At 41.0% G+C, this 23,891-nt stretch overlaps 1 protein-coding gene across 1 annotated transcript in view; it reads left to right on the top strand.

The window, feature by feature from the left end:
* Positions 1-23,891, top strand: part of peli1b (pellino E3 ubiquitin protein ligase 1b) — a 35,146-nt gene extending 11,255 nt beyond the window's left edge. The window contains exons 2-7 of the mRNA XM_032542049.1: positions 9,484-9,784; positions 15,132-15,261; positions 16,369-16,470; positions 16,649-16,846; positions 17,570-17,758; positions 22,452-23,891. Of these exons, the coding sequence (XP_032397940.1) occupies positions 9,702-9,784; positions 15,132-15,261; positions 16,369-16,470; positions 16,649-16,846; positions 17,570-17,758; positions 22,452-23,030 (1,281 nt within the window). The 5' untranslated portion in view covers positions 9,484-9,701 and the 3' untranslated portion in view covers positions 23,031-23,891. The remainder of the gene's footprint in view (positions 1-9,483; positions 9,785-15,131; positions 15,262-16,368; positions 16,471-16,648; positions 16,847-17,569; positions 17,759-22,451) is intronic.

Raw genomic sequence — 23,891 nt, 5'->3', positions numbered from 1 at the left:
CTTTTAATAATTGATTAATCTAGGGCTGCAACTAAGTCTTATTTTCATCATCAAGTAATTTTCTTTTTTTTTTTTTTTTTAAGCTAATAATTGTTTTGTCTTTAAAATGTTACATTTTGGTGTCATCAGAGTAGTTGCCGATTAATTTTTGGTCTGAGGACTAATTGTTTACTTAAAACAATTTAAATTGTTGAGTATATCTTTAGGGTTAAATCTGTCGATTGGACTAAACAAGACATACATACGAATATCATAGGCTCTGGGAACTTTTGATGAGCATTTAATGCTATTTGCCAACATTTAGAAGACCAAAAGGATTAATTGAGGATTTTATTTTAGATTACATAGAAATTTGACAGGTTTTTAGGATAGTTATGTAATGTGTAGACCTGACCACAACTGCTCGGCTCTTTTTCTGTAGTGTAGTCAAAGCTTTTTCTAACTGTTGTACGACAAAGGAGTTTGTATTTTGCAGTTTTTGTGTTTTCAGCGGTCATTTCACAGCAGGCTAATTAGGGCAAGTTAAATCTGGTGGTGACACAGAACCCACATCTTTTTGCCTCAAGTGTTCTCTAACCCGGCTCTTTGTGTGTGTGTGTGTCTGTGTGTGTGTGTGTTTGTGTTTGTGTGTCCGTCCGTCCACTGTTATTTCTTCCTTCCTCTCATTCAATGTGTCATGGGGTTCATGTGATTATGATTACAGTATGTTTCCATCCATCTTGGTGGAAATATTGGACCACACGCACACACACACATGCGCGCACATGCTGGAGAACCCCTCCAGGGACCATTGAATATGAAAGGTGTGTGCCTGCCTGTGAGTGCGTAGGGAATTGGGACTTGGTGTGTGCATCGACACGCTGACTCTAAATCACTTCTTAGCAGACCGGCTACAGGCATGTCTATTGCTAGACAGAAATGTTCCTATGTGTTTGCTCCAGTATGTGTTTAGGAAAATATCAAAATGAAAATATAAACCATGAACAATGAACTCACGCACATGAAGCACTAAAATATTTTATTTCTGTTGTCTAAGATACCACTCTGCAGTAACTCATGTCAGGAGTTCACACTCTGGTTTCTCTTGATAATTCAGTCTTATCTGTCTGTGTACACCCAGCTGAGCTTCAGGATATTCCATTCATGCTAGATTAATTTTTTAGAACGTCACATCAGCAGTGATTTTCTCTATTGGTTTTATAGGTCCTCTGGATAAAAATGCTTTATGTGTACCAGTACACATTGAGGGTTTATTTTATGATGGTAGTTTGGAGTTTTTGTTTAAATAGAAATAAAAATCTGCTACAGCCAGCTTTAGAGAGATGAAAAGATGATGGGCTAGTTACAATTGCATTGCAGCACACATCTAATCAAACTAATTAATATCTTTACATTCAGTGAAAAATAGAAAAAAAGGGTGTTGAAGTCCTTTTTCTGAAATCCAATTAACACCATTGGAAAAAAAAAAACAAAAAAAAAAAACGTGAGCAGGCTGGAAAATTTCATGTCAACTTTCCAGTCTGCTCACGCTCTTTTTGCCTAAAATTTTGTCTCAAAGTGCGTGTTTTCATCCGGTCAGCCAACAGGAAGGTCTGATAATTTATATAATAAAAGACTTGCGGCTATCTCGATATGTCCAGACTCTGTCTGCGAGTTTCAGATAGGGTCGAATAAGTGAGTTATAATTAGTTCGATCCACACCATCAACATCAACACCATGGGTCAGCCAATGATGTGAATGAAGGCTGTTTTGGGTTTAAAACATTCCCTATATTTCAGCAACATTCTGCAGGTGTACTATGTGTCTGCACAAATCGGCATTAAACTTTATTTACTTAATGTAAATAAGCAGATGTCAAACTCTTGTATATATTTTAAATTGGATAGTTATTTAAGTAGCTAGTTTTAACGTTGGTCCGCTTTACAGTCTTAGAGGCTGTGCAGTTGCGTTATGCGTAACAATAATAAAACCCAGTGAAAACCTTTTGTTACACACCTCAGGTATGGTGAAATACAGTCATAAGATTAGTAGTGATGTAGAGGTCTTGACCACCACCACATTTGCTTACACAGGAGTCCTGGGAAAAAGGCTTCCTGTCTTTCTTTTCATGTTCTGTGATGCCGATGCCATCTGTTCATGTTTATTGATCGGACAAGTTTGAGCAAGAATAAGAGACAGAATAGAGGAAACTCTGGCATCAGGTCAGATGCCCCCCCCCCATCCCCCTCCCCCACCAGATCAGTTTCTGAGTCATTGAGCGTCTAATCTTCACAGTGTGCAAACCCAATCCCTCTCCACTGACCCGACCATGCAACTCTACACACTGGAGACCAGACCCAGGGCGTCTGGAAACGTGCTCGCACCCACACAAATGCTCACATATGCACACAGATGCATTTCACTTGCATTACAAAATAAATACCCACTGATGAACACACAGCCTCCCACATCTACGCGGAAATGACTAAACTATTTAATTTGTATGGTTAACACATGCTTTGACTTGTTATTGAGTGTTGTTAAGATTGAATAGTTTTTTAGACAAGAACCACTTACAGTACAAGGATGAGGTTTATGGTCAAACTGTCTTCCCTTTTTCTACAACTATAAAACCTGCATGATGTGCTGCATAATGCTCCAGTTTATTCACTATTTGGAAAAGCAATGAAAGGCATTACAAGAAACTGTAGGAAGCCTTTCATCTCATGCACTTTCCTTCTTTAAAAGCCAATAAATGAATGACTGATGTCCAGATTCACAGGGATTTTTTTATTTGTTTTAAATTATATTCTTATCTGCCGTGGGGTACAGTGTCTTGCTTTATAGCACTTTGACTTGATACTATTTTTGTACCACACTTTCAGAACCGTTCATATGAAATGATTTACCCAAATATGCTGCTGAAAAGCTAACAAGATTTAGTTCACTCACCTGGACAAAAGTAACATCATATCAGCTGTACTTAGGTAGCAATTAGTCCTATCCACTCATAATTTAATCATTTTGAGCTGAGGAACGAGTGGTCTGTCTGTGAGCTGACTAGCGGACTGACTGAAGACTCTCCCACCAAGCAGCGTGTGTTTTTCACAGGAAGTTGAGGTTTCTGATTTGAGGCATTGGCGTGTTTCTGCCTCCCTTGGCATGGAATTCCTCTTAGAGGCAAACTGTTAATTTTTCTTCTGCTCTGTATAATGATTAGAAAAACTTTAGGCTGATTCTAGATGTTGTGGAAGTCCACCCTTTAAGTTAATGGCGGAACTCAAACTGAGGTTGTTTAGTAGTAGGCCAGGGGCCTTTTTATATGATGTTTCAATAACCAGCTCGCAGAGGGCTATAACCTCACCCCTTACTGATTGGAAGGTCTTAAAACGGCTGTTATATTCTGGCAAAAGTTAATTTTACACTGTAATACTCTGCTAGTTGCTTGGTTGAGGCGAACTGTTGCTGTCCCCATGTCAAAAAAGGTTTCTCTTTGAAATGCTTTAATATTTTCATGTTGCATTATGTTTTTTACTTATGATTAGGGCACATGTCTTATAGCTTAAAAAGCTATTTTCATGTTATATTGAGAGGAAATATAATCAAAGGAGAGGAGAATACCTATGCTGTCCTATTCACATGAGAGAAGTGTGTGTGTGAGACTGGTTTAATAGATGTTTTTGTACTTTTTTTGTACTTTATTTCAAGATTAACTGAGTAATGAATAGTTCTATAGATACTTAAAGAAATGCACATAGCAATGCATCATATGATGCCTGTAATGCATAGTTTCATTGTAGTTCAACTTGAATTTATATTTGTATTACAGTGGATTGAATATTATTGTAATGGAAATGTGCTGTCGTACTTTAATGTAGTTTGCAGTTATGCCTCCCAAGAGACCTTTTCACTGCTGCTCAATTGGAGCTAGACTGTGGCAGCAATCACCTCTTTTCCTCGAAGCCATGCGTTTAAGCACATGGATATGCTTTATCTCTTCCACTTAGCTAAACGACTTCAACTTTGCTTTCCAAACAGGACAAGGGTTAAGTTGGGTGGAGTTCTTTCTGAAGTGGGAATTTGACAAAGGAAGCTTTTGATAGATCAGCTGAGCATGCCATGTCTTGTTTACTCTGTAGTTCACATGTAACCTCTTTACCATCTACCCAACCATCTACTTTTCTTTAGTTGGTATTTTGCTGGGTTTAACAGGAATGCAGGTTCCTGTTTACGTATCGAAACATGGCTTTTCTCATTGCAAATTATATTAAAATGTGTGTCCTGTCTTGATCCTGGTTATAAATCACTGTTGAATGTTACTTGTGCAGGTAAAATTTAATTTAAGGAATTTACTAAAACATAATACACATCTGCAGACAAGATACATCTGTACTGGCAAGAGAATCTAAAAAAATAAAACAGGACAATGATATTTATACTATTGGTTTGGTTAAACATAACACGAAGATGTTTTTGCCCCCCATCTATTTTTGATAAAGGAAGGAAGACATTTGTCATGAGGGATGCAAAGATGAAAAGACTGAAGAGGAGGGATAGGTAGATGAGAGACTGTCTGTTTTTGAAAAATAGTTTATGTAAGCTCTTGAAGAAGACATGCGACTCTGCTGCTCAGCATGGAACCGCTGGGGAGCTCAGAGCCGCTCACAGGGAACATGAAAAGTGAGAAACGCCTAAAAGCCTCAGAGTGCTTGAGGATGTGGTGAGAGCCAGTATTACTGGAACGATAAAGGTATCGGATGACCTTCTTGATGAAGGGCTTTGATGAAGATCACAGCAGCCACAAGTTGGAAGATGAGCAAGATTTTTTCCTACCTTAGGTTTCTCATTTTACATCTCCATACCCACGCTAACAAAACTACCATCCACTTTCAGCCTACATTTTATTGATAGTGTAGCAGATAGAATTTCAGTAGCTCTTGGAGGTAGCTAAACGCGTTCTGGAGAAAGCTGGTCAATTTGCAGGAAAACAAATATGAAAAAACCCAAGCAAGATGGATTTGTTTTTAGCAAGCAATTTGTTAAAAATGTGACTCTAGCAGGTGTGCTTCATATTAAACTCCATATGTCCAGAAAGCCAGAAACATGTCATCCTCTTTGAGTCTGTGCCAGGCATCTGTTATTATTTATTAATCTGATGACCCACTTCACCAGAGGGATATCATTACCACTTTCCAGTAATGAAGATGTCACACTGTGTTGGTGGTTAGGGTTTTCTTTTCCTACCCTGACCTATCCTGGTCCCTGATGTTGGCATTCTTATTTCACATAGTTGGTCCTTGTTTGCTACAGTTTTTATATAGGTTATATAAAAAAGCTCACTTTTTATGCTGCTTTTCTTTGTCATATGTGACAATAACCTGCATATCTGCTGGATAAGACTATTGGTTGGACAAAACAGGAACATGGAATAAGCCATTTTTGGCTCTGGGAATATTCTGACATAAAAAAAGATTAATCGTTTAATTGAGAAAATAATTGGCACATTAATCATTGTTTAAAATAACATACGGTACTTATTTTACTCTTACCTTATATGGGAGTTCACTTTTTTTTCCCTTTCATGTTATTAATAATTTAAATGTTTGTCATTGACTGTGTTGGAAATTTAATTATTTTAATTTCAGTTTGGCAACTGAGTTGAAAGAATTGCAGGTATAAAAACTGGGAAAACTATAAGCATCATATACCATTGGCACATTTTAGTGTCTTGTTATGTAGGTCTGGGAACTGTTGTCACATTAGCAAGTAGAGTAGCTAGTAGTTAATAGTTGACTTAAATTAGTTACCACCATACTGTAGTTCCCCCTTTGAGTTTTTCTGTGTCCACCCTGTTAAGAGTTTCTTCTGACCCATTTCTGGTTTCTGACTTACCAGCCAACACTGCCTCTGGTTAAATTGTTCCTGAAAGTGTAATCCTTTGACTTACCACTTACTAGCATCAAGCATCACACACCTTTCAACTGAACATGAATGCATCGTGCAGGGCTCAAATCCTGCAGAGATCTCTGTTAACTTTGGGTGTGACCTGGTCGATTTATAGGTCTGTGTCCCATGCCTGTGTTATGTGTTGCCCTTTGGCAAATGTGTATACTAAATGGGACAGTTTGACATGTTGCACTGCGTCTCGGCTGGCGATGGATTCATGAGGAAAAAAAGTTCAACTGTTGCCCTGCTTCGTGTTACATGAAGACATATTTATGTGTTGACTGCCTGTGTGCATGTACATTTGTTTGTCATGTGTTGTGCTCTGTTGGCAGCCAGTGGGAATGGCAGGTGTCATCCGTGCCTCCTTGCAGTTAAGTTTTACAAGGGCTTTTGTAAGTGTGAGGTTGCTGTTCCTGCTGTCAGCAGCACGCTGTTACAATCCCTGACCTCGGCCTCCAAAGTCAGTCTCACTGAGCTCTAGATCCACTGTTGTAGGACTGTGTGTCTCGGTAGCTAAGCAGCAGTTGGCATGCAGCCACACAGTCATGCAGAGTCGCAGAGGCCAGGAGCTTAGTCAGACACACACACACACTTAAAAAATTATGTACACGCCCATACATATAACGTGTGTACTAGCAATGCCAATTTTAAGCAAATTCCTCAGCCAGGTTAATAATCAATGATTTGATGATTTGTTTTTTTTCAGCATTAAGTAAGTAGAGAAATCAAAGGTTGAATTAAAGAAATTAAAGCTGTCATTCAAAATTATTCTTGCTCACTGCAATGTTGATTAGTGTAGCTTTGAATATAAAACACATTATCATTAGTTCATGGGAAATCTCCGTCTCTGATGTTAAAGGCTAATGTTCACCATACTTTTGGCTGCTTTGATTATACAATGCTGTACAGAATAATGGTCTAGTATGAACTTTATTTCCAGGGAGACTTGGCTGGGTGAGTTCATGTACTTGAGCCACACAAGAAGGAAGACAGTTTGTGATTGACAAATTAGGGGGACTTAAGCTCTAGAGAGGCTGCTGCTGTTGAGTTCTTGATAACAGTAGAGTGGAGACAAACACATAATTCAGCACTCTGGACTCTGATGTGTTCAATAACGGGAGGACCTACTGCACTCAGACCTTTTTTTCTTTTGGTCTTCAGTTTCTGGATCCATAGGTTAAAATCAATTCCTGGCAAGTCAGCCAACAGCTCCCTCGGCACTACTGAATGTGTGCACATCTGATTGTACACAGATGATTTTACATGCACACAGTTTAGAGCATAGTGTTTTAGTATGCACTGACAATGCTGCATGTGTATGTCTATGTGCATGTGGGATTAACCCCTTCTGTCAGGGGAGCAGGTGGGGCTGAGGCATATGTCCAGTTTTACAGTTTAAACACACCAGTCTTCCCCTCCCCCTTCTTACTGAACACTTTTCCAGGTCCTTCATTTTGCTTTTATAGCCTCCATCCAGGATAAAACATACCTCCTCCACCTCAACCTCAGAAAAAGTTGAAAGATTAACAACCATTTGTACCACCTGCTGAACTCTGTCAAAAAATGTCAACTTTAAGGTGTTGAGCTCTGGTGTGATTTCTGTCTATGCCACCATAGTTTCACCTCCACCTTTTTTCTTCCTCTCACTGTGTGTGGAAAAGCTGTTGATCACTCACCATACTGATTCTGGGGTGTAATACACCGAAGATAGATCTATTGTTAACATATTTGGGAGTGAAAAACCGGGATGCGAGTTACAACTCCAAGGTGTTATTTCTTCAAGTGTGAGGCTGTGAAACAGTTGTTATAATTGTTAGTACAATAACACTTTAAAACAGGCATGTTAGAAGACATCCGGTAAAGTTTTGAATTTATCACCAATCACAGGTACCACTATGCATGTTAGATACTACTGAACAAAGCTTCTGTCTGATACTTGAAGGCCTCTGTATGAACTTCTCCCACTCGGTCTTATGGGACTGTCCAACTTCCTTCTCTTCAGTGAGAGTGTTTGGATTAAAGCCTCCAATCTCCACTCATCATTACAAGTGTAGGAGAAATATTCTGCCTTATATCAGGACTGCCTGAAAGTGAAATGATGATGTTATAGTTTCTATTCTGCTCTTGTTTTGAAAAATAGCGTAGCCCATTTAAGTTATACTTTATTTTTTTGTCAAAGGGGAGGAAGAGATAGGACATACGAAAAAGGTAATGTGTTTAACTCAAACCCATGATGTCCTTATCTTATTGTACCAGGAAGTCCCTCCTCTCCTTTTTCTTATGCATTTTTTCTCACACACATGTTTTCTTTCTCTGCTCCTCGCTGTGATTTCCTGTGTATTTAGAAAGCTGAGTCTGTGTGTTTTTGAGTCATTCTCTGAAGTCAGCATTTACAGACACCCACCTCACTCAGCAAGAACAATAAGCCACATGTGTTCCCGACCTAAGTCATGTCACTGATGCTTTGATGAGGCTCTTTTTATTTTAAAACTTTGCTATAAAATCTTTGGATGCGTGTGGGGGTTGTATTTTGCATTTGTAACTATTGAGCAATTTTACCCATTTAATGTCCCTTAAATGCCTCTTACCATTTATCCAGTTGTCAGTGAGGACCTTCACTTGGACGATATAGTGTGAGAGGGGGGGTTCATGATGTCCTAGAGGTCCCATCCCTCCCTATGCAAGCCCCCTGGCCAACCAGTAGTAGTAACTAATACTTCCCACTCAATCAGCCTTGAAAATGCAAGGGGTTGGTTGCATTAAAGGGGACCTGTCGTGCGATCCAGAACTATCCAGATGTGTACCAGATCCACGAGTTTGAAGGCTTAAAATGCTATGAGACAGGATTTTACATCTCTGTAAAGTTAATCACGATGACAATCATTTTGTCTTTTGCCATGTCAGTTGTGACGTATACGGTAGAATTATGATGTATGGCTGTCTATTGGAACATGGCCTACATCAAAACATGTGTACGGCTAGGACTAAAACCTGGATATTTACTATACCCACAGTCATCAAGTGTTTACTGGAACCTTTTCAGGAGGTAAAAATTGCCCAAAAAGCTAGTGTTATTTTTGTTGTTATAAGAGCTTGTGCAAGCTATTCACATGCATGAAATTAAACATCAACTAATATCTGTAGAAATCTAATTAAGGGACGATGTAGAACCAACAGGTCATTATTACAAATTAAACCCTGACAGGGTGCAGAGGGGTCTTCAACAACCTGATTAATTTGCAAAAAATAACTTGCTCGCTCTACTTTATCCCACTTAGTATTACACTTTGACACAAAATAATGATTTTGAAATGGTCCTCCGGAGTCTATGATTAGAACTGCGTCCAATGCGATGGTCTGTTATTCCGAAATGACAGACAGAATGCAGTTATTGACCGATCAGAATTGATTATTCAACAAAGCTGTGTAATTATAAATGTTGAAAACACATTGAATTTTAGGATTCAAATTGCATTTGAGTAATGCTTCCTCCACTTGAGGCCATCTTGAGTAAACACTCTAATCTTAGTGTTAATCCTTTCTTTGTCACTGTGCAGGGCAGGACGAGTGGTGCTGCGAGAGACAGACACATGAAGAATGAGAGGGTGGAGCTGAGGCTCAGCTGACCCTTCCCCTTCCTTCTCCTCCTTTCCCTGTGCTCCATTCGATCAGCACCTCCCCCCTCCCCTCCTTTTCCCTTCCTGTGTCCCTCACCCTGTTGGATCTCACCCATCTCGCCTCCCCTCCTCCTCCAAACCTCAATCAGCCGTGCCCAATGTACTTCCCGGAGCAGGAAAACATCTCCACCACCGCCTCCACCAAAGTGCCAGTGAAGTATGGAGAGCTCATTGTGCTTGGGTAAGCAACAATACATTACAGATACTCATCTTTACATCCTGAACACACCTGTGAATGTGTCCCGATGTCCTATCCTGAATGAGTGTATTTAAAAAACATTTAAGTCGTACAAGGTAAGAACTGCAAGGGTCAGAACTGTAGTTACTCTATGTTGTGTAGCTTGAATGTTTCCGGTGTGTACTGGTCGTTGACTGGGTTTGACTGTATTGTAGCTGTTTTATTTCAGTCCAATCAAGCGTTTTTTCAAACAAATTCACCCCCTAGCCACAAATGTTTGACTTCTTAATCAACCTGTATAAACCAAGAATCACAAAATAGAAGAAGTGAAGCAATGTGTCAACATAGACAGGAAGGAAGACTGCTTAGATGGATCATGGACATGGATGTAAACAATCTATGATTTAAAATATTCCAAAATTGGCTTTCAAATTTTTTTTGAGGAATGAAATGGTGATTTGGCACATTTGTTAAACCTCAAATACACACTATGTATTTTGGTAAAAATCATTAAATGCAAACACGATTTGTGCTTGTTTACAAGAACACAGGACCACAAGATGTTAACACATGCAGTGATCCAGGAGATAAACCAGAAATACCTTTCCAGCAAACAACATAAACAATTGTGATATTTATGTCCAGGTAAACACGGTCATGCACTGAGAGCACACACAGATAGGATTTATGAAGGGTTAGAATTTAGTATATAATAGACGAGATCAATTATGGCCACGGGCAGCAAAATCTTTTCCTTCAGAGATTTGTTTTGACTCAAGTCCACATACTCAGCTGTAGGAAAAAACTTCCACCCAACCCTGCATCATCATAGAAGACATAACCACACACACACACACACACACACACACACACACACACACACACACACACACACACACTTTCTCCAGTAACAACTGACAGTGAAGCACTTCCTTTATCTGTCTGTCTCCTGTTTATTCCCCAAAGGGCTATCCACTCCTCGTCCCCACCCCCTCCACAGAGGAATGCAGATGTCGGAAAGAACTTACGTACACGCACACTTTCTTGTGCACCGTACAACGCTGACACACCCACACACACACACACACACACCCACACACACACACACACACACACACACACACACACACACACACAGTGGGTTTCACAGCTGACTCACAATGTGTTGTTCTGTGGTATTGTCAGGGAGATGACCGTGGAAATTTTTCCTAGTGAAAAAAAAGCAGTGTGCAGCAGTAAACACAGTTCCATGCCTTTACAAGGGAGAACTCCAGTTTTCCGTTTTGCTCTGCTTTTTCCACTCCTATTTTTTCATTCGAGATCAGGCTATGCTTTTTAAAAGGTCCCATTTTGCTGGATGACATGAGTAGTCACACACTCTGCCGCAAGTCGGCTGCTGTAAGTGTAGTGAACACTTTAATACGCATTACAGTCCATTTTGGGTGTGGCTTCAGTGGGAGTTGAGCCCCAATGCGGACGTTAGTATCATGCTCCATCCAGGGTTGTGTAGCCATCATTGTGGTCATCATTATCTGTTGCTCATGAGGTAAAGCACAATGTTGGCAGTTTGATCCCCGGCTCCTCCTGTCCGCATGTCAAAGTGTCCTTGATCAAGACACTGAACCCCAAGTTGTAGGCAGCTCCGCCACCATCAGCGTATGAATGTGTGTGGAATGGCTGAATAAGAGGCAAGTTGTAAAGTGCTTTGGTAAGGTAACAAAGGCGCTGTATATAAAAATGCAGTCCAATTCATCTGTGTGACACACTGGGGTTGGACAACCTGCTTAAGTTTAATTCTAATTTTGCAAATTATCGGAAACTGCAACAAAAATGCTTTCTACTTAGTCACACCCTAGATTTACACTTGATTTAGGTTGAACCGCTGCCACTTGTAGAGTCATGACTAGTAGAGAATAGACTACTCACAGTACAGAAACTAGATTGGTCGGTGAACAGTTAAACAATGGATGTCACAGGTTTGAATAATATGTACAATAAGGCCATCCAACTTCACGTCAGATTTAGTTTGAGGAATGCCAAAAACTGTGATCATTGAGTCCCCCTTATAATAGAAGGATTTCCTTTTCACTTTAGTTTCTGCTATATGGATATGGACATCAATTCTGGAGTCTAAAACCAGGCTAACCCTGGAATAGCGTATGAGCTAAACCATTGTTTCAGAGGATAAAAAAAGCAGTTACTAATACTGATTTGGCATTATACAATCTGTTTTCTGTGGGCAATAAATATACTTACTTAGTTGGTTATGGTTTACTAGATTTAGGACAATTGCGGTAAATTATTTTCATGAATGTGCTAACTAGAATAAACAGCTCAGCTGTAGTGAACTCCACCCATTTGGATCTCCCAGTAGGCTGAAACAAGGATGAGGATTTAATTAAGACTCCCATGTGACCAATGAACAGGCTCACAAATGCAAATGCTAATGGAAACCCCCTCAACACATAGCAAAGTGTTATGTCTGGCCTCCTTACTAGCCCCAGTCCAACATTACCATGTTTGAAGCCCAGTGATGCTAATGGACTAATCCAGAGGAATGCACGGTGTCTCTGGGGACAATCTGTTTACAGGAGGGCATACTGGACATCTATGTGGCTTTTTAAACAACTGTGACGTCACTGGATACATTGCAGGCCCTTCAAATCCATCTCTGTCCATCTGTGTGTGATTCCGTATTAACATAGTTAGTTGTGTGTCCACACCCATGTTTATGCAAAGGCATTTTTTCATGTATGCCATGAAGTGTCCCGTGTCCCATGCTTTTCAACAGTGCAGCTGTGTTGCATTGGCAGAATATTGTTCATTTCTAAGATTGTATATATGGGGATGGAGAACACTGAAAAAAACATTCTTTCCCTACCACGTATATATTTAGTTTGGCAAGACAAATTTCAACATCTATTTCGTTATTTAATCTTTGCTTTGTAACTTCTATGTTTTTAAGAGCTGTATGCCTCTGCCTTCAGTCTAATAACCTTTGTAATGTCAACGCATGTAACTCAGCCTTAGAGCGTAATTAAGGACACAACCTGTTGTAATGTTGTCATAGGTTTACTGCATAAGTGGTTTTAGCTTTTTGCTGTATTGTGAGTTTTAATTTACTAGTGTTTGGAGGGAACACACACACACACACACACACACACGTTGCTAATTGTGGGTATTAAAGAATACAGTTTGTGTCTGCACATACAGACTAACTTTTTCCTAACTCTGGTCCTTCCTGCCTCACTGTAGGAACAACGCGCATATGCTCACATGTATTAACACGCACTAACTTGAGAATATTTGGATACATGTACACTCACATTTTACTGCTACTCATGGGAACCTGGGTTTGAACTGCCAGCAACACTTTGAGCTTTCTCCAGCAGACTGCCCTGCCCTCTCTCCGGATACGGGATAAACTTCACCATGGTTACGCTCTTGCCATGGTTACTCCTCTCAAACGTTGCTGTGGCTCTGTTCTCTCACCATGGTTACTCATAATCCCTCCCAGCGTTGTTTGGTCCCAGTCTGCTCTCTCAGAGAAACATTTCACTGTAGGCTGGGCATCCTTAGTTACAACCCTTTGGTGTCTTCTTTACTGGACTCAGTACAATGGGTGGTTAGATTTTTAAGTCTGATTGGCCAAAGAAACTTTCCAGCTGGAGGTCCTATAGAGCATGGCTAGTTCTGCTGTAGTGAAAGCATGTTCTCTTGTTTTTTCTTATTAATGTTTAAAGAAAACTTTTTCAGGCATTACACAGTCATGCATCTGCAGTCCTGGTTACTACTTTTTTGACATTGTCGCTGTGTTTTGTTTTTGTTAAGTTTACTACTGGATTCCTGCATTTGTGGAAATCTTTTGATACATTAAAGTTGGCTTTGAAAGGCTCGGAAAGTCAAGAGATGTTATTCTTTTGTATTTTTTTAAGTTGGCTTTTTTTATTTTTTTTATTTAACCTTTATTTATCCAGGTAAACTGTTTGAGAACCAATTCTCATTTACAAACATGACCTGGCCAAGAGGCTACAGAAATAGATATGAACATACTGTACAACTTTACATAGTCAAACGCATGACACATAGAACAAGCAACTGAATAAAAAAAGACAGTCAACGAAGAAAGAGGCTTGACCTTTTTAAAAGAACAAGACCCCAAAAATGAATGATATAATAATTCATGGCTAAGCAAAACACTGTAGGAAGCAATTTAATCTCTGATCATGTCTGGTGCTTGAGTTATAACTTTGCATTTATTGCAGTTGAGTATAGTTACAGTATATATTAGCGAATCCAGAGGAGTCCATAACTCCTGTAGCTTCGTTAATGATGAAGTAGTGAGCGATGTTTATGCATGTTGTAATGTTTATAAAGGTGGTTTGGTTAGCAGGAATATCACGTGATGCTGGTAATGGCTTATCTGAAACGTGTGAACAATGAAGAACAAAACCTAGTGCAACCTGGGTGTGCATGCTGTTAACAGCAACTAATGTGTATACATTTATACATGGAAACAGTGTTTAAATCACTGGCTGCTATTTAGCAAATGAGCCCTTTTTTTCTCCATCCAAGATGTTTTATTTCATTGCTTATTTCCACATATTTTGCTTTTGTTAATCGCTTTTTTGTTGTTTGTATTAGTGTTGTCATCTAGTACCTTCTGCTATGTTAAGTGAGATATATATATTGATGTGAATGCAATGCAACTTTTTTTTGAGGGCTAAACCCCTTTTCTACTATACTGAGCTGCAGATGGCTCGGTTTAAGTCAGAAACACACGGTTGATATACTGAAAGGTAGCTGGAGATGACTAATGTGTTTTTACTTAAGGATATTTAGCAAGACACACACACACTCACAGAAACACACTCACAGAGACACAACAGCACAGTCACGGTGCAGCCGGGAATTACAGAGACTCCATTCTGATGGAGGGAACGCCTCTGTTTATCCTTCTTTCCTCAGCCATGTATCAGGCTAAATGAGTCTCTTTGTGTGTTTATTTTCTCAGCCTTTCTGGGGTTATGTTTGGAGGGCTTTGTTGTTTATGGGGACATGATGTGCTTTTGTAAAAGAAGAAGAAGAAGAAGAAGAAGTGTGTGTGTGTGTGTGTGTGTGTGTGTGTGTGTGTGTGTGTGTGTGTGTGTGTGTGTGTGTGTGTGTGTGTGTGTGTGTGTGTGTGCGTGTGTGTGTGTGTGTGCGTGCGTGTGCGTGCGTGTGTGTATCGAGCATTTTCCACATTGACTGTTTTTCCAGTGTATTATACAGCTGCTCAGACAATAGTGCCCTATTGTTTTGTATATGTATGTGTGTGTGTTTATGTTTTTGTGTACGTGTGTTTGTGCAGGTACAATGGCTCTCTGCCCAACGGGGACCGAGGCCGACGTAAGAGCCGATTTGCACTTTGTAAGAGACCGAAGGCAAACGGGGTGAAACCCAGCACAGTTCACATCGCCTGCTCTCCACAGGCAGCCAAGGTGAACACACAGTCCTAAACACACAATGCAGTACACACAATACAGTATTGTGTAGTCATGCAGTCATCAAACCCTACACATCAGCAGTTTCAGTCCCTTTCTTCTCGAACTGAAAGTTTACATGATTTAAGTGAGTTCCATGGCTATAGTGTTCATGAAAGTGATAAAAAAAGAGATGTGCATTCGCCTTCTCTTAAAAAGGATCATCTTTGTAGGTGTATCATTTTATTTGTTGGACAACATCATATGAAACCCACCTAGTTCAGTGGTTTTTGGCCTCGCTGCTTCACCAAAGCCTTTTTGAAATTCTGTTTGCTTTTTGTTCTGATATAATATAAAAGTACCAGACACACACACACACACACACACACACACACACACACACACACACACCATCAACAAGACAGGAAATGGAAAGTGTTTAGCAAAGCTTCCCTGAGTTAGCAGAAAAGAAAATAGGCAGAAACAAGGCCCTGTCGAAGTTTAAATGGTATTTGAACAATGTTTTTTACACAGCGTTTAACTGGAACACGCTGAAGGTTAATAGGAGAAACATGTGAACGGTCGAGTGGAAGGTAACGGAGCGTTTTCTAGCAAAAGCCGTAGAAGCACATGTCTGTGTGTTTCCATTGTCAGTTATAAGGCTGCCCAGACATCTGTTGAATGAACAGGCGGTTGGACATACACTTTTGTACTCTCTCTCTCTCTCTCTCTCCTCACTCTCACTCTCACACACACACACACACATACACACACACACACACACACACACACACACACACACACACACACACGCCAGGTTTAAAAGAATCTTGAAGTTCTCTTCTCATTTCTGTTTGTTGTGTGGTCCTGACTGTCTGAAAAGATGTTGAAGCTGTGTGAAGTCCAGCCAGTGACTACATAACTGAACTCTTCACCCACTCCACCCTTTGCATTTGTACTTGATTGTTCTCTGTGAGGATCAGTGAGCAGGCTATTTTGCCATAAAGTATGTTCAGGTTCCATCGTTGTGTACATTTTAAGTGAAGGGCTTGATTTGAGCGCATTTACTTTGTCTCTCTATCTACACTGTTTTCATCTATCCTTTTTTCCTTACTCTCCCATCAGGCCATAAGCAACAAAGACCAGCATAGCATTTCTTTCACTTTGTCTCGAGCCCAGACGGTGGTGGTGGAGTACACCCATGACAGCAATACAGACATGTTCCAGGTAACAAGCCTCGGCTTTTACAACCAGTTACAGTCCTTCTGTTTCTCCACTTCACTCCCTCTCTCATGATTTACTATCGCATTGATTTAATCTCATCTCTAATCATAGCTGGAATGCATTGTTTTCTTGATATCTTGTCTGAAACATGTTAGAACACATCTCCATCTCTCTTCACCAGATCGGTCGATCAACAGAGGGTCCCATAGACTTTGTAGTGACGGACACAGTGGCTGGCAGCCAGAGTAATGCAGACACCCAGTCAGTCCAGAGCACCATTTCCCGCTTCGCCTGTCGCATCATGTGCCAGCGTACGCCGCCTTACACCGCACGCATCTATGCAGCTGGCTTTGACTCTTCCAAGAACATCTTCCTCGGGGTGAGCTGTGTTTTGTCTGATGCTTCAGACATGTGTAGGCGACTGTAAGAGAGTAAAAGGCCGCAGGATGAAAGGAGAAAGCACCAAATAACCATATGACAAAAAATTGAGGGAATAAGACAGGAAGAGTCATTTAGCTGCAGAGGGACAACAGCTAATGTCCTGTCAAGGTGCCTATACCTCTATATCTCACCTGGTAGAGAGCGCGCCCATGTACAGAGGACCACTCCTCGACGCAGCTGCCACGGGTTCAACTCCAACCTGCCGCTCTTTGCTCCATGTCATCCCCCCCTCTCTCCCCTTAAAGTCTTAAAATGCCCAAAAATCTTAATCTTAAAAAAAAGATCATTAAGTGTCTATGAAATTATATGAAAAAAAAAGAACTGATGCTTGATAATTTGCTTTCCAATTTCTGTTTTTTTCAAGCTGCAGCATGTCATTTAGACATTTTGGCAACACTTTTCGCTGTGTACAATAAAAAGTTGCTGCTAGACAAGCCAGGAATACATTTTCTACTGCTGCCTCTCCACCCTCTATTGTGCTCTGAGTGCTGAGAGAGATGGCCATGTCCCACTATAAATAAGAATATACAATGACAGTATACCTACTTATCATGAACAACTAATTGACAAGATACAACAGATTTCTGACTCAGGACTGTGTAATGAATATTTAATTAGTTCCCGTTCTGATCACACCCTCCGATGTCTTCGTTTTCCTCAGGAGAAGGCTGCTAAGTGGAAGACGTCAGATGGTCAAATGGACGGGCTGACCACAAACGGCGTGCTGGTGATGCACCCTCGAAACGGCTTCACCCAAGACTCCAAACCAGGCGTCTGGAGGGAGATCTCAGTCTGTGGCAACGTCTTCACCCTGCGGGAGACCCGCTCAGCACAGCAGCGGGGAAAGATGGTGAGAAAAGATGCTAAACATGTGGCACCTCATTCACTGAACACGGTGCGTTCAGTGTACTCAGCACTTTCAAAACAAAGATTCAACTACTAAAGGGCTTTTACAGTCAGTGTGTGTTCTCAGAGTAGTTTGAGATTAACCCTAGTAAAACATTGCTGCTTTGTAAACAAACTGTGCTTGTGGCTTTTCAAAAGATGAGGACAGACGGGATAGCAGCTGACAGCCTGCAATAACTGATTTCTGTGGCCATTTGAGTGCAGCAGATTTTGTGATTACGACATAGACAGATCACTTTTTAAGCTGATATGGTGAACTTATTAACAAACAGTTGCTTATTTACACATCCAGCACTTACAGAGCAACATCATCATTCATTTGGAGTCATGTTTCTGTCCATCTGGTGGAATGTTAGTTCAATATTTTCTCTGTTTTAATCACTTCGAACTTTAGCTTCTAATTGCTCTACTGTGTTCAGCAGCTAGTTTCTAACTGTGCCTGTCTCTGTTTGTTGCTGGGTAGGTAGTGTACAGTGGGTTTTTAAGGTTTTTTTCTCTGAAAACAGCTGCCTGCTGCAGCCAAAATTACACTGTGAGTGATAATTCTCTGTAGCTTTGTCACAATCACGTTGTCGCATTGTTGTTTAATCAAATATTGATTATAGCCGCTTTAAAAATGAACAAAGCAATGAACAAAACAAATCCTGTCATCATAAAAAAAAGCGACTGCTTTTCCTACAACAAAAAGCTTCTTTCTGTCTTACTTTCCATCACTCCAACTCGCACTCTTGTACCAACTCTGTCGCTCAGGCAACGGGAGGTCAGTCAGAGCTTAACCCCACCAGGAGGTCATCGGGAGGCCTTCCCCATGGCAACAGGTCTGGCTGTCAAAGCGGTGTGTAACAGAACCTTGTAAGGGGATCCTCCAGCTGACGTCAGAGCCTCTGAGCCAATCATAACGCTCCCGCTGTCATGTGGCATTTGTCTGATTGCATTTAGGTTATTGGTGGTGTGTATGCTTTGGTTTTTCTCCTCTTTTCCTTTCCGCTCCCTCTTGCCACCCACAACATACAGTACACATCATCAACCACAAGCACACAGTCAGCAGTTCTAACATTAATCCGTCTCTTTATCTGGTGTCCCACCTGTTTTTCAAGTCTCTCCAGTGCAGCACAAATTAACAGCGCTCTTATCTCATCCTGCCCTTTACCGTCCAGTGAGTTAACCGTGTGGGCATTACTCACCACTATAGAAACCACTCATTATTTCACAGTTGATTGACGATTTAGATAGTCGGCTATTGGGAAAGCACCTATTTTCATTATGTACGGTGACGGAACATGATGGGGGTTTAATTGCCATGAATGCACACAGGAGTGGAGACAACCCAGGGGAGTTCTGTGTCATTTTGGGGGATGGTGGTGCTGTAACAGAAGATTTAGAAGGATTAATTTTAGTTTATTGTAGGTACCATTATGCAGAAACTAGAATCCAAATTTAAAACTTGTACTGTAATAATTGTAATTAATATGCTTAAGCATACTTTACATATCTGCTCTGTGAATCAAAAAAATATGAAACCAAAAATACATTCATGTTTTATATATTTTTTGCTTCTTGATGGCACCCTCTAATTTCACAATAATTCATCTAAGTAGATGGATACCTTGTGTCTATACAGCCATTTCGAAGGCTTGATTTGAAACCATATCATCAAGCCGTAACGTCAGCGTTCTATCATAGGCAGACAATCTCAGCAGGCTACTACACAACACAAGAGCCACAGACTCCGAACATCAACCCACATTTGCTTTTCTGCTACGTCTCCTTCTTATCAAACTACCAAACATGAACACACATCTTGTCTTACATCTTAGCTTGTTGAACAAGCCACCAAACAAACATTCACCTGGGAAAGGTGCACTGCTTATGTCAGTAAGCAGGTTAATTAGCTGCAGCACATTAAACAGCATGTAAACATACCACTTGGGTTTGTTCAGACGCTGGTATGTTCCTCACTCTTTAATACCACTACAACACACACGCCTGCACGTGACATGTAGGCTACATTTCAAGTTTGTTTTGTCTCTTGTTCCCTTCCGGGGCTCAGCCACACACCGCTCTCTAAATGGGATAACTGCCCTGCGTTAGTGAAGGTTAACAGCTGAAGGACTTTCTGATGGAATAGGGTGGAAAAAGTTGTCTCAGCAAGTTTGCCAAAAAGCTATCTGGACTAACGGCCTGTGTGTGTGTGTGTGTGTGTGTGTGTGTGTGTGTGTGTGTGTGTGTGTGTGTGTGTGTGTGTGTGTGTGTGTGTGTGTGTGTGTGTGTGTGTGTGTGTGTGTGTGTGTGTGTGTGTGTGTGTGTGTGTGTGTGTGTGTAGGTAGCTGAAGTGTGCTGTTGAATAAATCAAGGGTTTTAAAATCCCATGTTTTGTCTTGCCTGTCTTTAGATTGTTTAAAAAAACCGAAACATGTATCGATAGAAAAACATGACACCAGCAAGTGATTTGAAAAAAAACAACAAAAAATGTGTGTTTTAGAGGATTTTTTTATTTATTCTGAAGCAGTAAACCTAAGGTGATATTTTATGTGTAGCAGGTCCACTTCAGTATGTGGACTCACACAGCCCTGCCGACAGGGCAGCGGCCTGTCCTTCTGTTGTTGGACACAAGGTTGAAGCCAGCTTAATTAGGAATATCTTACAGTGAAACACACACACACACACACACACACACACACACACACACACACAGCGGTTTGCAGTGAGCCTGCTGTGGGGGCTGTATAATAAATGAGTACAGTGTCTGAGTTCCTGCTGTGTTTAATAAAAGTGTTTGTGTCTATAAATGATTAGCTTCTGTGTAATTAAATTATAACTGTGTGTCGAGAGTGAGTGTGTGGATGTTTACATAAATTGAATAGACACCGGAGCGCTCACATCATTAAACTTGAGTGTGGTTATTTATTAATCAGACAAATATTTTTTTCATATTGTCATCTTTTGGTAGATGTGGCGGTAGGTTATTCAACTGTTTTCCTCGAGCGAGACCCTGACCGAACTCTTTAACTGTTCCAGTTTTACTGGGCAGATGTGTATGTGTGTTACTGCATCAGCGTGCGACATAAAGAGCACACATGCGCTCAGCGAACCTTCCCTGGACAAATGAAGGTTACAAACTGCCACGGACGCATCAACCCACGGCAGCGTTGTGCTGCCGCCTCAGAGATGTGTTTTCCCTAAGCAACACAGTGACATCCACACCAGCGTTAGTATGAATGATCTCACCATAAACCCTGGGAGCTCCCCTCCTTTTTTTCCTCAAATAGTTAGTGGGTGTTAGTCCTTTCTTTCCCTCCCTCCCTGCTGAGTCTTTCTCTCTTCATCCTCTCATTTGTGTCCCTGTCTGGTTTTCTAAAAGGGGAATTTCCCCTCTGTGTCTGATCTGACAATGCCAAATCGGGTGCTTTATCAAGATAGTAGTTTACTTACACCCCTGGTAGTGATATCTTGCCTCATGCTGACAGCCCCCTTCCTCCCCCCTGCATTACACAGCTGTCTGAGGGAGAAATGTCTGTGTTACACTGCCACCTACTGTGTGCTCAAAGTAATACTACTATACAGTATAACCACACATCTATTCTCTAAACTGCTTATCCTATTTACTGCCATGGGGGGAATAGGATACCTAATGGGTAGGATTTACTTCTATATAAGTAAAATAAATACGTAGGACTAGTTAGAGAACCCTGGGGAAAAAAAATCATCAGCTTTTGTGTTTTATATTTTGAACTGAATATTTTTATAAAATTTCTGGACATTTGAGGGGCAGTTTACATTTAAAAAAAAGAAAATGTATTAAAATAATCAACAAATAAATTAATAATAACTTGTTCACATAGATCTTCTGAAATAATCTTTAGCATTCCTAATATTGTTTTACAATTCTTTTTCAAGACTATCAATATCAAAGTTGAGTTCCCGTTCATATTATTTCGACAGAAATAAAGCTGGAATAAATGAATAGAGAAAGGTTATAGTCAGTGTATGTATTATAGTTATTTTAGTCAAGCCAGCGGTGGGTTTCCAGGTATAGCAGTGTGGTTTGGTCAGGACATATCTCAGCAACTATTGCTGTAGATGTATTGCCATAAAAAAATTATACTAACTTTGGTGATCTCCTGACTTTTTATTGAACACCAACATTTCCACATAATCCATGTTCTCCAAAAAATTAATAATAAATAGCCTAAAGCTACCATTGAAGGAAACAGAGGTCAAGTACTAAGTGTTATTTCTGGGAATTTGACCTTTCTTTAATTTAAAGTAAGGTTCTTTAGACGCATTGACCTAACATTTTGCCATTGTTCAGGACAAGAACATGCAAAAAATAAATAAAATAAAATCCTGGCAACAGCCTTGATTGTAACATTTTGTATTTAGGAGTGTTTGACTGGGGGTGGAAAGGGGCTGAGTACCCAGGGCCCTCATGTGAGGAGGGCCCAGAAAGGTGCTAGAATGAATAGCTGTGGATGCAGAGAGGGGCCCACAGAGAATGGCCTACAGGGCCCTGAATGTTGTGCTAGGCCCCTGCTTGTTTGGTATTTAGTGATCTCAGGGTATAACCTGCTGTATTGTTTATTTTTATACTCCTGTTGTCCGTAGCAGCTCATCTCTGTAACATCTCTCTGTTCCAGGTGGAGACTGAGAGTCAGGAGCTGGTCGACGGCTCTCTTATCGACCTATGCGGTGCGACTCTGCTGTGGCGCACTGCTGAAGGCCTGTCACGCACTCCCACCCTCAAACACCTGGAGGCGCTGCGGCAGGAGATCAACGCAGCCCGCCCGCAGTGTCCCGTGGGCTTCAATACGCTGGCCTTCCCCTCCATGCGTCGCAAGGACACGCCGGACGAGAAGCAGCCCTGGGTCTACCTCCAGTGTGGCCACGTGCACGGGTACCACAACTGGGGCAACCACCGCGAGGAGATGGAGGGCCGGGAGGGCCGGCAGAGGGAGTGTCCCATGTGTCGAGCTAAAGGGCCATACGTGCCGCTGTGGTTGGGCTGCGAGGCGGGGTTTTACGTGGACGCCGCCCCGCCCACTCACGCCTTTAACCCCTGCGGCCATGTTTGTTCAGACAAGACGGCAGCCTTTTGGAGTCAGATCCCGCTGCCGCACGGCACACACACCTTCCACGCCGCCTGCCCCTTTTGTGCCCAACAGCTGACTGGTGAGCAGGGCTACGTCAGACTCATCTTCCAGGGGCCCCTCGACTAGCAGGGGCAACTTCCCAGCATCCCTTGTGGGAGGCAGAGCGGGGAGTTTTTTGTTAAGACGCTGACCCTTCAATGAAAACAGGGAGCCACACAGATTTGTTTTTTTCCCTCTGCAGTTAAGATATAAACTTTTTTTCTGGACTTTTTGTCTCTCTCTCATTTTTAAGTGACCTTTGTATTGCTTTTTCATGAATGACAACAAAGATTTCTATATTTTCATGTGAAACCAGAGACACAAAAACCAAACAGAGAACACTGCTGGGTAAACCTTTTGTTTGTTTTTCGGAAAGAACTTTCAACAACAGTATTTTTCTAAATTACTAATATACTGTAGTGCAAACATACGGTTTTTATTCATGTTTATTGTTGCAATGTACATCTGTGTACATCTCTTAGAGCTAATTTAAACAAAGATGTTTATTTATGGCCCAGGAACCATCGTATTATACTTTATCTGTCAGATAACTTCAAAACTATTTAGCATTTTAATTTGAAAATACAGTATATTATTGATCAGATATAAAGTTGTAGGTGTGTTCTGAGGGTTTCGTTCTGTGTCTTTCCCCCATGTTTGCCCCCTCAGATCTGTTTGTCGTATTTATACACCCCGTCCTCTGGCGTGCTCTCACTTTGTGTGTTAACCCCTCAGTTAAACTCTTCGCCTTTTCACATTCAAAGCAATAGATTCGGAACGGAAACCTCCTGCAGCATTATGGGAAACTGAGTCTTCTGGGCTTCTTTGTAACACTCAGACAGCCTAAATGTGCTGTTCCCTCCCTTTAAAGTCCAAGCGAAAGCATTTTCGCAGGTGAGTGAATCTTTTCTGATCACAGGTTAGCCATGATGCCGCAGCTATGTAGCT

Source organism: Etheostoma spectabile, chromosome 17, assembly GCF_008692095.1.
Source record: "Etheostoma spectabile isolate EspeVRDwgs_2016 chromosome 17, UIUC_Espe_1.0, whole genome shotgun sequence".
Classification (NCBI taxonomy): domain Eukaryota; kingdom Metazoa; phylum Chordata; class Actinopteri; order Perciformes; family Percidae; genus Etheostoma; species Etheostoma spectabile.
Note: the sequence above shows the minus strand (reverse complement) of the source record. Positions and strands in the feature narration are given on the sequence as shown.